This window comes from Salvelinus fontinalis, chromosome 16, assembly GCF_029448725.1.
Source record: "Salvelinus fontinalis isolate EN_2023a chromosome 16, ASM2944872v1, whole genome shotgun sequence".
In the NCBI taxonomy this organism is placed as follows: Eukaryota; Metazoa; Chordata; class Actinopteri; order Salmoniformes; family Salmonidae; genus Salvelinus; species Salvelinus fontinalis.
This window is the reverse complement of record NC_074680.1, coordinates 20,998,380-21,011,626: the sequence shown is the minus strand read 5'-3', so window position 1 is coordinate 21,011,626 and position 13,247 is coordinate 20,998,380. Positions and strand designations below refer to the sequence as shown.

General features: G+C 43.9%; 1 protein-coding gene across 1 annotated transcript in view; it reads left to right on the top strand.

The window, feature by feature from the left end:
- The window catches only part of LOC129812809 (mitogen-activated protein kinase-binding protein 1-like), a 54,031-nt gene that overhangs the window by 5,133 nt on the left and 35,651 nt on the right, over positions 1–13,247 (top strand). Inside the window, 2 exon segments of the mRNA XM_055864691.1 lie at positions 10,012–10,074; positions 11,843–11,900. Coding sequence (XP_055720666.1) covers positions 10,012–10,074; positions 11,843–11,900 — 121 coding nt within the window.

Sequence of the window (13,247 nt, the reverse complement as noted above, 5' to 3'; positions counted from 1 at the left end):
ATTTTTACCTTGTCAGCTCGGGATTCGATCGAGCAACCTTTCGGTTAATGGCCCAACGCTCTAACCACTAGGCGTCCTGCCGCCCCCGCCACAATTGGCCCAGCGTCATCCAGGTTTGGCCGGTGTAGGCCGTCATTGTAATTAAGAATTTGTTCTTAAATTACTTGCCTAGTTAAATAAAAATATATTTTTAAAAAGTCATTTTTGAAAAATGTGAAGCATATGCGTGGAGGCCATGTGTGATCTATCATTACAGAGCTGACTAGGTAAACAGAGGCAGAGCACCATTAAGTTTTGAATTTAATACACTTCAGAAGTCCCTAGACGGTAAGATTATTCAGAGAATGAGTGGAGCGTGAAAGCTGGAGAGAGAGAGGAGGAAAGTCATTTCTCAGCAGTGATCAGGGCCTGTGTGTATTGTATTCATCAGGGAAAGATATCTTGTGGTATATGAACACAGAAGAGCTGTTTCAGTCATGTAGCTCGCTAGGTCGACACTTTCAGAACAAGTCCTTGCTACAAGGTTTGAGAGGCGGTATGTAGTATGCTGTGCAAAGCACTGCTTTAATTAGGATTTTAGCCGTGGTTGAAGTTTTAGGTAAACAGCTTGATGCTTTCCTTGTACTACGACAGTCACACCATTGTATCACTTCAATAACCTGTCATGTCATTTTCCTCCTAAGGAGCTATGTCTTTAGAGATGATAGAGCCTAAGACGCATTAGCTAGACCTTTAAGTCAGTTTTCAGTGTCTCCACACGAGGTTTCTCTGCAATACTACATATCTAGTAATTGGCAACTAAATTGCCGAGTAGGCTTATGCTCAGCCAACCATCAACAACAATGGATATTGCTCCTAATAGTGCCTTAAGCCTTAAAAGTGTTGTATAAACTTAAGTAAAATAAAAATTCCTGGGGGAACTTAATTTGTTTGCTGTATGCAGTAAGAGCCTCCGACATTCACATTGAAACAATAGCCTGGTTCCTATCTCTCCAAGGGGTCTGCTCATGTGGACTGTGGACAACGTGGGCTAGAATGTGAGGGAGAGTCTCTGACCTCTATCACATGCTTCATCATCTCATTAAGATGTTAGGCTTCACAGCTGTGTGTGTGTGCGTACCTGCGCGGCTATGAAAACAATGAATGGAATCACATGTCCACAACTTTTACCACTGAACAGAGAGGAACTATGACAGACCAGTCCGTGATATATATACTCTTGTACTACACACTAGGCTACACAGTGGCATACAGTTCCGTCAGTACAGATCGTTGATTCTAAATAAATACAGTAGTCATAGCCTACTTCCTGGAAGTGTAAAGTGCAGGGGTAAGCCTGATATAGATTCCTTGGATTGGGAGGGGAGATGGTCACAGGCATCCCAACAAGGAATTACAGGAATCAGAAAGATTATATATTCTCTGCTTACTCAGCTGCTTGTGTTAATGTGCATGTTAGGCTGAGCTCCAGATCCAATGAGACCCGGCATATGTCTTAGGCTGCTGCTTCCCAATTGGCACCCTATTCCCTATAAAGTGCACTACTTTTCACCAGAGCCCTATGAGCCCTGGTAAAAAGTACTGGTGTACTATATAGGGTGTCATTTGGAAGACACCGCAGATGTTTTTGTGGAAGAGGAAGCATCTTCACACCAGAGAGTGTCTGTCTGTGGAGGGTTTAGGGTCAGTCCAAGTCCTTACACAAAGCTGTCACACATGGCCCGGGTTGTATTCATTAAGAACCAAATGGACTGAAACTGGGTGGGACTACTAACCTGAACTTAAGAAACACTCATTCTCATTTCAAAATGTTTTGCTACGCTTTTCTATGGTGTGCACTACTGAATACGACCATGGGCTGAGTCCTGTACCTGACGAGGTCTAGCTATGGGTTCGTCTGAAATTGCACACTATTCTCTTTTTAATATAGGGTAATGCACTACTTTTTGACCAGACCACACCCCACAATGGCCCAGATCCTTCATGGAATTGGTTCCATTTAGCCTACTTCTCTTGAAAATGTATACTGAACACAAAAAAAAACATTTGTTTCATGAGCTGAAATAAAAGATTTGTTTACGTCCCTGTTAGTGAGCATTTCTCCTCTGCCAAGATAATCCATCCACCTGACAGGTGTGGTATATCAAGAAGCTGATTAAACAGCATGATCATTACACAGGTGCCCCTCGGACTGGGGACAATAAACGGCCACTCTAAAATGTGCAGTTTTGTCACACAACACAATGCTACAGATGTCTCAAGTTCTGAGGGAGAGTGCATTTGGGATGCTGACTGCAGGAATGTCCACCAGAGCTGTTGGCAGATAATTGAATGTTAATTTCTCTACCATAAACCGCCTCCAACATTGTTTTAGAGAATTTGGCAGTGCGTCCAACCGGCCTCACAACCGCAGACCACATGTAACCACGCCAGCCCAGGACCTCCACATCCAGCTTCTTCACCTGCGGAATCGTCTGTGACCAGCCACCCGGACAGCAGATGAAACTGAGGAGTGTTGGTCTGTAATAAAGTCCTTTTGTGGGGAAAAACTAATTTTGATTGCCTGGGCTTGGCTCCCAAGTGGGTGGGCTGCACCTCTGCCCAGTCCTGTAGAATCCATAGATTAGGGCCTAATGAATTTATTTACATTGACTGATTTCCTTTATATGAACTGTAACTCAGTAAAAAAAACTGTTTTGCTTGTTGTTATTATTATTATTGGGGAATGGGAATATCAGGATCCCAAAGACGATTGAATGCTGAGTCAGTGACAAGGATGATCTTTTTTTAAATTTACAATAGCTTTGTTTTTTGATGACTGAAGGATATCAGCATTTTCTGCAAACGTCTTAAAGTGGTAATCAGCAGTAGAAATGATACAACATTTACCCCTGCCCCTGTTCGATTAAAAACTGAGGGATGGGGCTGGAGAAATGTAACCGCTCTCAGATTCATAAACCGAGCTATGCATGAATGGACTGACCTTCCATGATATCAATATAATAGTCTTAACCATGTTATCAGGCTATGTATTGTTTGTTTACGTTTACTTTGTATACAAACATTGGAATAAAACAAGATTGTTACTGGTTCTGATGGGGTACAACAGTTGAACTAAGCTCATAGGTTATATTCTTCAAGAGTAAATGGGTACATATAATTCATATATAAGTCCAAAAATGGATGTAGCAACTTCCGATTGCCCCTTTTAAATTACACCTTTGCCTACCTATTGTTAGTGCATTTATGGCAGAACCTGAATGCAGCACATTGACTGTATAGGTCAATATCCATGGTACTATAGTGTGTGTATATATACAGTGCAACCTAGAATAATATGTGAGATTATTGAACAGGTAGGACTGTATGGGTTTTGGATGAATGAATGTCTGGGTTGTCTGAGACAGCGGCGTCTCTCGTGATGTGGAATAAATGTCCTCTGTGAGCATTAAACGTCCTGCTGGCTGTTGGAGGAGTCTAACATGCATGACTAGATGTGTGTCAGACAGGCACCCTCGACTTGTCCTGACCGCACCGCACTGCAGCAAACTGAGTCACTATTAACTGTGTGTGTGTACGGGTGCCTATGTGTGAAGAGGGAGCGAGGGTTAGGAAAAAGGTGCGGGGGGGAGGGAATAGTCCTCTTGTAGCCCCTAGCTATTAGATAGCCCTGCTCAGAAGTAGAGGAGTGTACTCTGCCTCTGTGCTGCAGTGCAGCTCTTTGCTGGAGGGTCCCACAACAGCATCTCTAACTGTATTCTCAAAGGATGGGGTAAGACTTGAGGCGCTGGATGGACTGAAAAGAAAAACTGAGGAGAATACAAAAATACAGCTCCAATGAAAGCACTGACTACAGAGAATAGCCTCAATCCTAAGGCAGTAAATATATATTCTTTAGCACTTTGTTTATCTACAGTAGACTACTGTATCTGTCTCTTATGTAGTCTCTCTTATTGTGCACACTCTCATGGCTCTGATTCAATACGTTTTATAGGTACCAACGTCGGTACAGCTACAATATGCTGCCTTCATCAGGGTTGCATTGTTCCACAGTAGATTTAAAGAGATTGAACAGGATCTTAGCACTTACAAATGTATTACCTGTCATACGAATTGCGCAGTGATTTATTTTTTGCAAGACGTAACATATCATACGAAATGGATGACGTCGTACACAATGTCCGAGGACCCGTTTTGGCTCGTGAGCGCTGCTTTCCAAACTACTGGTGGAAATGATACAAGCTCTTTATTATGCATCTTTAAGGACAGAGAACCCCTAGTTTTGCTCCCATTGTTGTTAGACAGCTACCCTGACAGTACCGGGGCAGGAGACTTGCAGCATGGCAGATTAATGATGAGGTTGTCCAGTCTGTCTCAGCGTGAACGGAGGACAAGAAATAAGGCAGGATCAGCATGGATAGATGGAGGGAGGGAGAGAGGAGGCAATCGGGGTAGGTTCTTTGAAGTGGAGTGGACTGGCAGATCGAAGGGTGGTCTCTCTGTCTCCTCTCTGGGGTCGGATGGAAATTGATATACCTTCCCTGCAGACACTACAGACCCTGTAAGGCTTTGCCATTTAATTTCAGAGGCTTGACCACCTGTCAGTTTGCTGAACCAACCCACCAGATGGCTGATGGGTGGCTGATGAGGATTGCCTTGACCGTGTGGTAACACTATTACTCAGCCTATCATGAATTAGCCATAGGTATAGGCTCTTCTTTTAACTGGTCTCCCCACTCCGCCACTGCATACTCGGCCATGAATTCAGCCATAGGTTAGTCTAGGTTAGTCTAGGTAGGGAGGCTGTTGTTTTAACTAGTTCACCCCCCCCCCCCTCCTCAGCCTATGACTGATCCTGTCTGATCAGTAAATATTGGATTTATATTGCTCTGAAATCAGTTAGAATACTTGCATGAGATAAGGTGCGTGCTGCCATGTTGAACATCAATGTTTTTATTGTTTTGAAGTATATAAGCTTTCTATAGTATGTTTATAACTGTATGACAGTGTTGGTATTATGATTCTAACTAGTGGTTACCATTCAGCAGCAATTCTTTGGTTGGCTGAAGTTTGCAGCAGAATTTACATGGAAAATATTATGAACGGTTGTAGCCCCATCTCCTCTCCAGCCTCTCTTATCTGTTAAAATACGCTACATGACCAAAAGTATGTGGACACCTGCTCGTCAAACATCTCATTCTAAAATCATGGGCATTAATATGGAGTTGGTCCCCCCTTTGCTGCTATAACAGCCTCCATTCTTTTGTGAAGGCTTTCTGCTAAATGTTGGAATATTGCTGCGGGGACTTGCTTCCATTCAGCCACGAGCATTACTGAGGTCGGGCACTGATGTTGGGTGATCAGGCCTGGCTCACAGTCGGCGTTCCAATTCATCCTAACAGTGTTTGAAGGCATTGAGGTCAGGGCACTATGCAGACCAGTCAAGTTCTTCGTCACCGATCTCAACAAACCATTTCTGTATGGACCTCGCTTTGTGCACGGCGGCATTGTCATGCTGAAACAGGAAAGAAAGTGTCTTCCCCAAACTGTTGCCACACAGTTGGAAGCACAATGTCATTGTATGCGGTAGCGTTAAGATTTCCCTTCACTGGAACTAAGGGGCCTAGCCCCAACCATTATTCCTCCTCCACCTAACTTTATAGTTGGCACTATGCATTCAGGCAGGTAGCGTTGTCCTGGCATCAGCCAAACCCAGATTCATCCGTCGGACTGCCAGATGGTTTTGCGTGATTCATCACTTTTTTCTACATTGTAGAATAATAGTGAAGACATCAAAACTATGAAATAACACATATGGAATGATGTAGTGACCAAAAAAGGGTTAAACAAATCTAAATATATTTGAGATTCTTCAAAGTAGCCACCCTTTGCCTTGATGACAGCTTTGCACACTCTTGGCATTCTCTCAACCAGCTTCATGAGGTATTCACCTGGAATGCATTTCAATTAACAGGTGTGCCTTGTTAATTTGTGGAATTTCTTTCCTTCTTGAGACAATCAGTAGTTTTGTGACAAGATAGCCCTATTTGGTAAAAGACCAAGTCCATAGTAGGTCAAGAACCGCTCAAATAAGAAAAGAGAAACAACAGTCCATCATTACTTTAAGATATGAAGGTCTGTCAATCCAGAACATTTCTTTAAGTGCAGACGTAAAAACCATCAAGCGCTATGATGAAACTGTCTCTCATAAGGACCGCCACAGAAAAGGAAGACCCAGAGTTACCTCTGCTGCAGAGGATAAGTTCATTAGAGTTACCAGCCTCAGATTGCAGCCCAAATGAATGCTTCACAGAGATAAAGTAACAGACACATCTCAACATCAACTGTTCAGAGGAGACTGCGTGAATCAGGCCTTCATGGTCGAATTGCTGCAAAGAAACCACTACTAAAGGACACCTATAAGAAGAAGGTTACTTGGGCCAAAAAACATGAGCAATGGACATTAGACTGGTTGAATGAATGATCTCTGCATGTGTGGTTCCCACCGTGAAGCATGGAGGAGGTGGTGTGATGGTGTGGGGGTGCTTTGCTGGTGACACTGTCTGGGATTTATTTAGATTTCAAGGCACACTTAACCAGCGTGGCTGTCACAGCATTCTACAGAGATACGCCATCCCATCTGGTTTGCGCTTAGTCCCACTATCATTTGTTTTTCAACAGGACAATGGCCCAACACACCTCCAGGCTGTGTAAGGGCTATTTGACCAAGATCGAGAGTGATGGAGTTGTCCTGGTTTCCACAATCACTCGACCTCAACCCAATTGAGATGGTTTGGGATGAGTTGGACCGCAGAGTGAAGGAAAAGCAGCCAACAAGTGCTCAGAATATGTGGGAACTCCTTCAAGACTGTTGGAAAAGCATTCCAGATGAAGCTGGTTGAGAGAATGCCAAGAGTGTGCAAAGCTGTCATCAAGGCAAAGGGTGGCTACTTTGAAGAATCTCAAATCCAAAATATATTTTGATTTGTTTAACACTTTTTTTGCTTACTACATGATTCCATATGTGTTATTTCATAGTGTTGATGTCTTCACTATTGTTCTACAATGTAGAACATTGTAATAATAAAGAAAAACCCTTGAATGAGTTGGTGTGTCCAAAATTTTGACTGGTACTGTATAGTGTATAACCAGCCCAGTTGCCCTGATCTGTTTAATAAGGGAAAAAACCTGGGACACCAGGTGGGTGTAATTATTTATCAGGTTGAACAGAAAGCCAGCAGGCTCCAGACCTCGTAGGGTCAGAGTTGAATACCCCTGATGTAGGGAATAGGGTGCCATTTTGGATGGAGCTAATGTCTGCTGGTTAGAGCTTGTCTGTTTGTTTAGTGTTATGGTATAGGTTGGGAAAACATGTTTTGATGAAGCATTAGAGCTTTTTCTAATGCTTAGCCTAAGGTAGTAGTGATGTTACTGATTATCTAGGCTACACTGTAGATCTTCAAGACATGCTGTTAGTTTCCTGATACATGTCTTTGCTAATAAATAGCCAACTGTGTTCATTTGACTGTGCTTGCTGACACAGGATGACCAGCAGTGTCTGGAATAGAAACAACAGGATAGCAGTCGGCAGTTTGTGCTGGCCTAGTACTGCAGCCTGTGCTGTGGGAAAGAGAACTTGTAGGATTATTTTGCCTGAGAGAGGAAGCTCACGTTCAGCACTCCTCCTCAGGTCTTTGATCTGAGCCCTGTCTATCAATCCCATGGTTCTATGTACACTCCAATCCAATAATGCTATTATTTTCAAACCACTCAATATTCCACACTCTCTTGCTTCCCCTGTAAACCCCAGTGGAACTGTAGAAGGGAGGGAGGGAGTTTATGGTGTGTTTGTGGTGCAATGAGTAATGGTATATTGATCCATGAGCTCATTCCCCTCCCACCCCTGTAGTTCCTGCTGAAGTAATGCCACAGAGTAGACAGCCATGAGCCATTCCTCTACTGCTGACAGGCTCAAAAAAGCACAAACCGATGACAGCCAAGGCAAGGAAGGCAGTGATGTAGTGCACTCACTCAACAACGTGCAGCTTGTTTCCTACCTATTGACTGAGATGACAGCACAGCAGACAGGAATTGTTCTGTGGTGTGGTCTCTCACCCTGGGGCCCAGCTGGCCTGCCTGTCCTGTCTTCCCACAGTCCTCTCTGGCTGCTCTCTGACATGTGACACCAGCAAGCAGGCAGCATAAAACCTGCTCCAGGGGCCTAGGTAGTCAACCACTGACTAACAGACGCTGTCTCAAATGGCACCCTATTCTCTACGTAGTACACACATTTTGACCCTTATGGGAATACGGAGTGCCATTTGGGACGCCATTTCTGTCTCTTTCTCTCTCGTTTTCTGTCTTGTTCTCTTTCTCCCGTTCTCTCTCGTTCTCGTTCTGTATGTCTGAGTGTCGTGTTTACACCGTGCCAGGCAGGAGAGCTGGCTGGTTGCTGGCCAGTTACTGTAACAGTCCCATTTGTATCTGCAACCTACATATGTGGCATTTCAGGCTGCAAGCAGAAGCCTCTCCAGCTCCTCAGACAGTCATTGACCAGGGAAGGTCTGTGTGTGTCTGGCACCTACTACCATACCTCGTTCAAAGGCACTTCAATATTTTGTCTTGCCCATTCCCCCTCTGAATGGCATACATGGGCAGTGCCAGGGTGGACTAAGTCTGGCATGGGCTGTCACCTCCCTCTCTCCTTCTCTCCCTCTCAGTAGGAGCCAGTTCAGAGGGACTGAGAAGCTTTACCCTATTAAGCATCACACAGACACATGCTGGGCTTCTCGTACAAGCGTGGCATCGGGCTGCAGTCTCAGTGCCCAGTTTGATTCTCTGGAGACTCTTTAAGAGTGAATTGGTGTTAGGTAACTTTTGGCATCATGTCAGTAGGACAGTGCATCAGCACAGTGCAGCAGGTTTGGACACTGTAGTCCTGTTAACCCTGCTGTATGACCACATCGTTCCCTCAATTTATGGCATTTCATTTTTCCTCCCACAGTTCCAGTGGAAACAGAAAAACATGAAGCATTTACAATGTTCTTGCTTGTTTGCAGACCCCCAAAGCAAGTCTTTGCCAGCTGCTCTGTGGTGGTGAGGCTACTAGCTCAGTAGACAGTAGTACGGTAGGGCTACTGTAGAGTTTCCCAAGGTGCACCACCATTTTTTTCTAGAACTTTCTCCCTCTTGTCTGTGCAATCTCATGATGCCATAGTGTCTGGCTGTCCCAGTACACCTGGAACACTTCTATTCAAAGGCTTTTCCAGCAGCTCTGATGATCACAACAGTGCCCAGCCTCTCCCTGACACATTGTCAGTGACTGACTACACAACAAGTATTCCCTCTCATCCTCCCTGCCATGTGATAAGGTAAAAGGCCCTGGATGTCGTTTAGTTTCTAGGAGTGTTTCCCCACTGGGAGATGAAACAAGAAATGGAAGCAGTTTAAAAAGACAATCTGGTTTTTGCTTGGTCATGCTACTCAGTGCTCCTGCATTCACTCAAACACTCACACACAGTGACTTTGCAACCATGCTGTCCTCTACTCTGATATTCAACATAAAATACAGCAAGAGAGGGATATTAAGTATTTATGTAACTTTATTTTAGTGCGGCTCAGGAGTTATTCTTGGCAACAGGGAATTTCATGTAGTCTGTGTTGTGACTCAGTCCACACTCTCCGCAGTAGCTTTATGTTTAAGTTTACTACTTACCTAACTTTGCATGTTAGTTTACTTTACTTTTTAGCTAGCACTTTGCAGTCCATTTTAAATGTGTCATTTTAGCAGACACTCTTATTCAGAGCGACTTACAGTATTAGTGCATATATTTCCATACTTCTTTTGTACTGGTCCCACGTGGGAATCGAACCCACAACCCTGGTGTTGCAGGCACCATGCTCTACCAACCGAGCTACATGGGAGACCACTGAGCCTTGATTATTGGGGTCATTCCCCTGAGTAGGTCTATGTAGTCTAACCCCTATTCTCGTTCCTTCTCTTCCCTACAGATGTGTGGTGGTGCTGCTGAACCCAAAGAAGAACAAACAGCATCACATCCTCAACAGCTCCAGGTGAGGCTTCATACTGCTGCCTCCTGTTCAGTCCCTCAAGCCAGGCAAAGCCAGGAGAGTGGATGGCTGCAGCCAGCTAGTCACAGTCACTTAGGCTTAAGGGTTCCTCCTCATACATAGCTTACATACAAAACTACAACAGTAAGGATTGTATTAGCAATCCCATGACAATAGTCTTGATTTGGTGCATAGGCTACATACCCAGCCATCACCTGTGTCTCAAGACATGTCCAAGTTTATCATAAGACATTAACAGAATGCATCAGTGATTTGTATTTCCTGCAACTTTCTGAAAAAGCAAAGAGAATTCCTCGTCTGTATGTGCAGTGCATGCGTCTACCACTTTGTGTTGCCGTTAGCGATGATGTTAATGAAAAGTCTTCTGGTAGATGGAAAGGCTTTCACCAAAACCTTCTCAGTTAAATGTTAACTACAAAGTAGCCTATGCTGACCTGGCAGAATGATATCATGGTTATTTGCATCAATTCAGTGGGAACCCCTGGAGCATTTCAGGTTAACTGTCTTGCACCAAGGCCACAGCGACAGACTTTTCACCTTGTCGGCTCCGGGATTCGAACAAGTGATCTTTCGATTACTGGCCCAACGCTCTGACCTCGAGACTACCTGCCACCCATATACAGTTCCAGTCAAAAGTTTGGACACGCTTACTCATTCCAGGGTTTTTCTTTATTTTTAATATTCTCTACATTGTAGAATAATAGGGAAGATTTTGGTTCCATGGAGTAGGATTGCCTAACCCTGTAGGACCTGTTAATACATGCCATCTGGATGAGCAGGAGGGAGCTAGTCTATAGTGTCTAACACAACATGGCTTATGGAACGACTGAACAAGAGCACTGGACAGACAGTCAGCCACGACCAAAGCAGCACCCCGGCTTCAAAGCCACTGCCAACCCCTTTCATGTATGGAAAAAGCAGAGGTAGGTAGATGTGGTCGCGTCATTAGGGCTGAAAAAATGTCCTCTAAATCAATGTGACTAGCTGGCTCCATCCAGTCTTCATTCTGTCATATACCGAGATGAGTTTGTTTTCTTCATCTCTCCTTGCTGGGGTCTAAAACTGCAACTTAATACCCTCTCTGCTCTACTCCTACAGCTCATCACTCTACAGACTAATTATTACTCTGCCATGATTAGATCACAGTACAGTAATGCTTAGTACAACATTTGATAAGAGAAAAGCTGCTTGGCTATTCATCAAACATTTGACACTTAGCTAGGGGGGAAATCGTGCGTTCCAAATGGCAACCGTTTCCCCACATAAGCCCTAGGGCATAACTTTATTTCCAATGAAGTATTGCACAACATAGGTTGCCAGACAATATCTCTGTGTACCAGTACTGGGCCGTAATAACAGCTTCAACAGTTGTAGAAACACCTTGAAATTGAACCTTTTAAACAACCATTTGACTCCCAGTCACAGGCCATTGAGGCGACCATTCAGCGCAGATACTATTTCTTTAAACTCATGTCTTTACCACCACAGGGTGTATCGTTTTACTGTTCTCAGACTGTACTGTTGGTACAGCAGCAATTGTGTAGGACTCCTTTCCTGTGGTGTAGGAGGCTCTAATCTCTACTTTAGTGTGTGACGATAATGATCAGATTTGATGTATTGGTTGTGGTGAGTGTGCCATTGTCATAGAGTACACCCCAAGCGGAAAACCCCTCGAGACCAGGATGTATTCACTTATCTTCCACGGTAATGAAACGTTTCCTCTCCTCTCTGTCTCCTATTCTCTTTACAGGAAAACCATCACCACTCTGTCATTTTCCCCTGATGGCAAATTTGTGGTCACAGGAGAGGTGAGTGTCATTCCATTGTTAGGGACCTATAAAATCCGTGATGCGAAAAAAAAACGTGGACAGAATCATGGAAAACAGACATTAAAACAGAATTTAACTATATTTAAAAAAAAATAAAAAAATAAAAAAAAAAATGTGTCAACTTAATTAGGGAATCAACTAAATGTATTTAAAGTTAATTAAGTTGTCAAATTGTATCATAAGACTTGAACAGAATCCGTCAGTGATTTGTATTTCCTGCAACTTTCTGAAGAAGCAACAAGAATTCCCTGTCTGTATGTGCCGTGCGTTCGTCTACCACTTTGTGTAGCTGTTAGCGATGATGCTAATGAAAAGTATTCTAGTAGATGGAAAGGCTTTCACAAAAACCTTCAGTTAAATGTTAACTACAAAGTAGCCTATGCTAACCTGGCAAAATTATATTATTTGCATCAATCCAGTGGGTATTTGTTTACCATCACATGTGCGCTACAAAACACTGCGAAAGAAAAGCCTCTTGCTAGCGCTGGTATTAAAGGGTAACTACACCCCAAAATCTAAATTCCCCAAAACATTCCCAGACCTCAATATTGGTCTCCTGATGTGGTTTAAACATTGTGGACTTACAACATTCAATTTAGTGGTTTTTCTATACAGAAAAGTGTGATTTTGAGAGTGAAAACCTGAAAAAACTGGGGGAAACGGACACTTGGAGAAAAAAATGGAGGAGAAAAAACTAAACGGAATCAGGCAAAATATAACACAGATTTTTTTAGGGCCCTATATTGTGTCTTTGCATGCCGTGATGAAATGATGATACTTCAACTGTAGCTTCCTAAAAAAGTGCTAACTGTTTCCTGCTCCACTGCCAGGGCATGGCAGAGCTATCATTGCAGTGTCCAACCCCACAGTTCCTAAACGGAACACTGTCTGTGCCACATCTACAAAGGACTGTACCATGGAAACACACTGTGTGTGTGTGTGTGTGTGTGTGTGGTGGGGGGGTTTCGCGCTGCACCATTGACTCTGTCAGTACACGCGCATGTGTATTAGTTTAATCCATACTAGCCAGAAAAGTGTGTGTGCTGTTGCAGGGTTGCCATGGCAGCAGGAGGGGGCAGGGTGCCAGACTGACTCTGTCAGCTGTCTGGAGGAGGGAGGGGAGAGAAAGAGGGAGACTCCCATGGATGTGCCAGTGGCAGAAGGCACACAGCACGTGCTGGTGCTCAGCTCATCCTGCCTCTCTGTCCTCTGTGGTGTAGCTAACTGACCATGCTGTCAGTGACCATGCTGCCGCTCCCCTATGTATGCTCTCAAAGGGAGGTCCCTCTGTTCAGTCTGCTTCTGTTCTTTCTTTGAAAGAGCTAG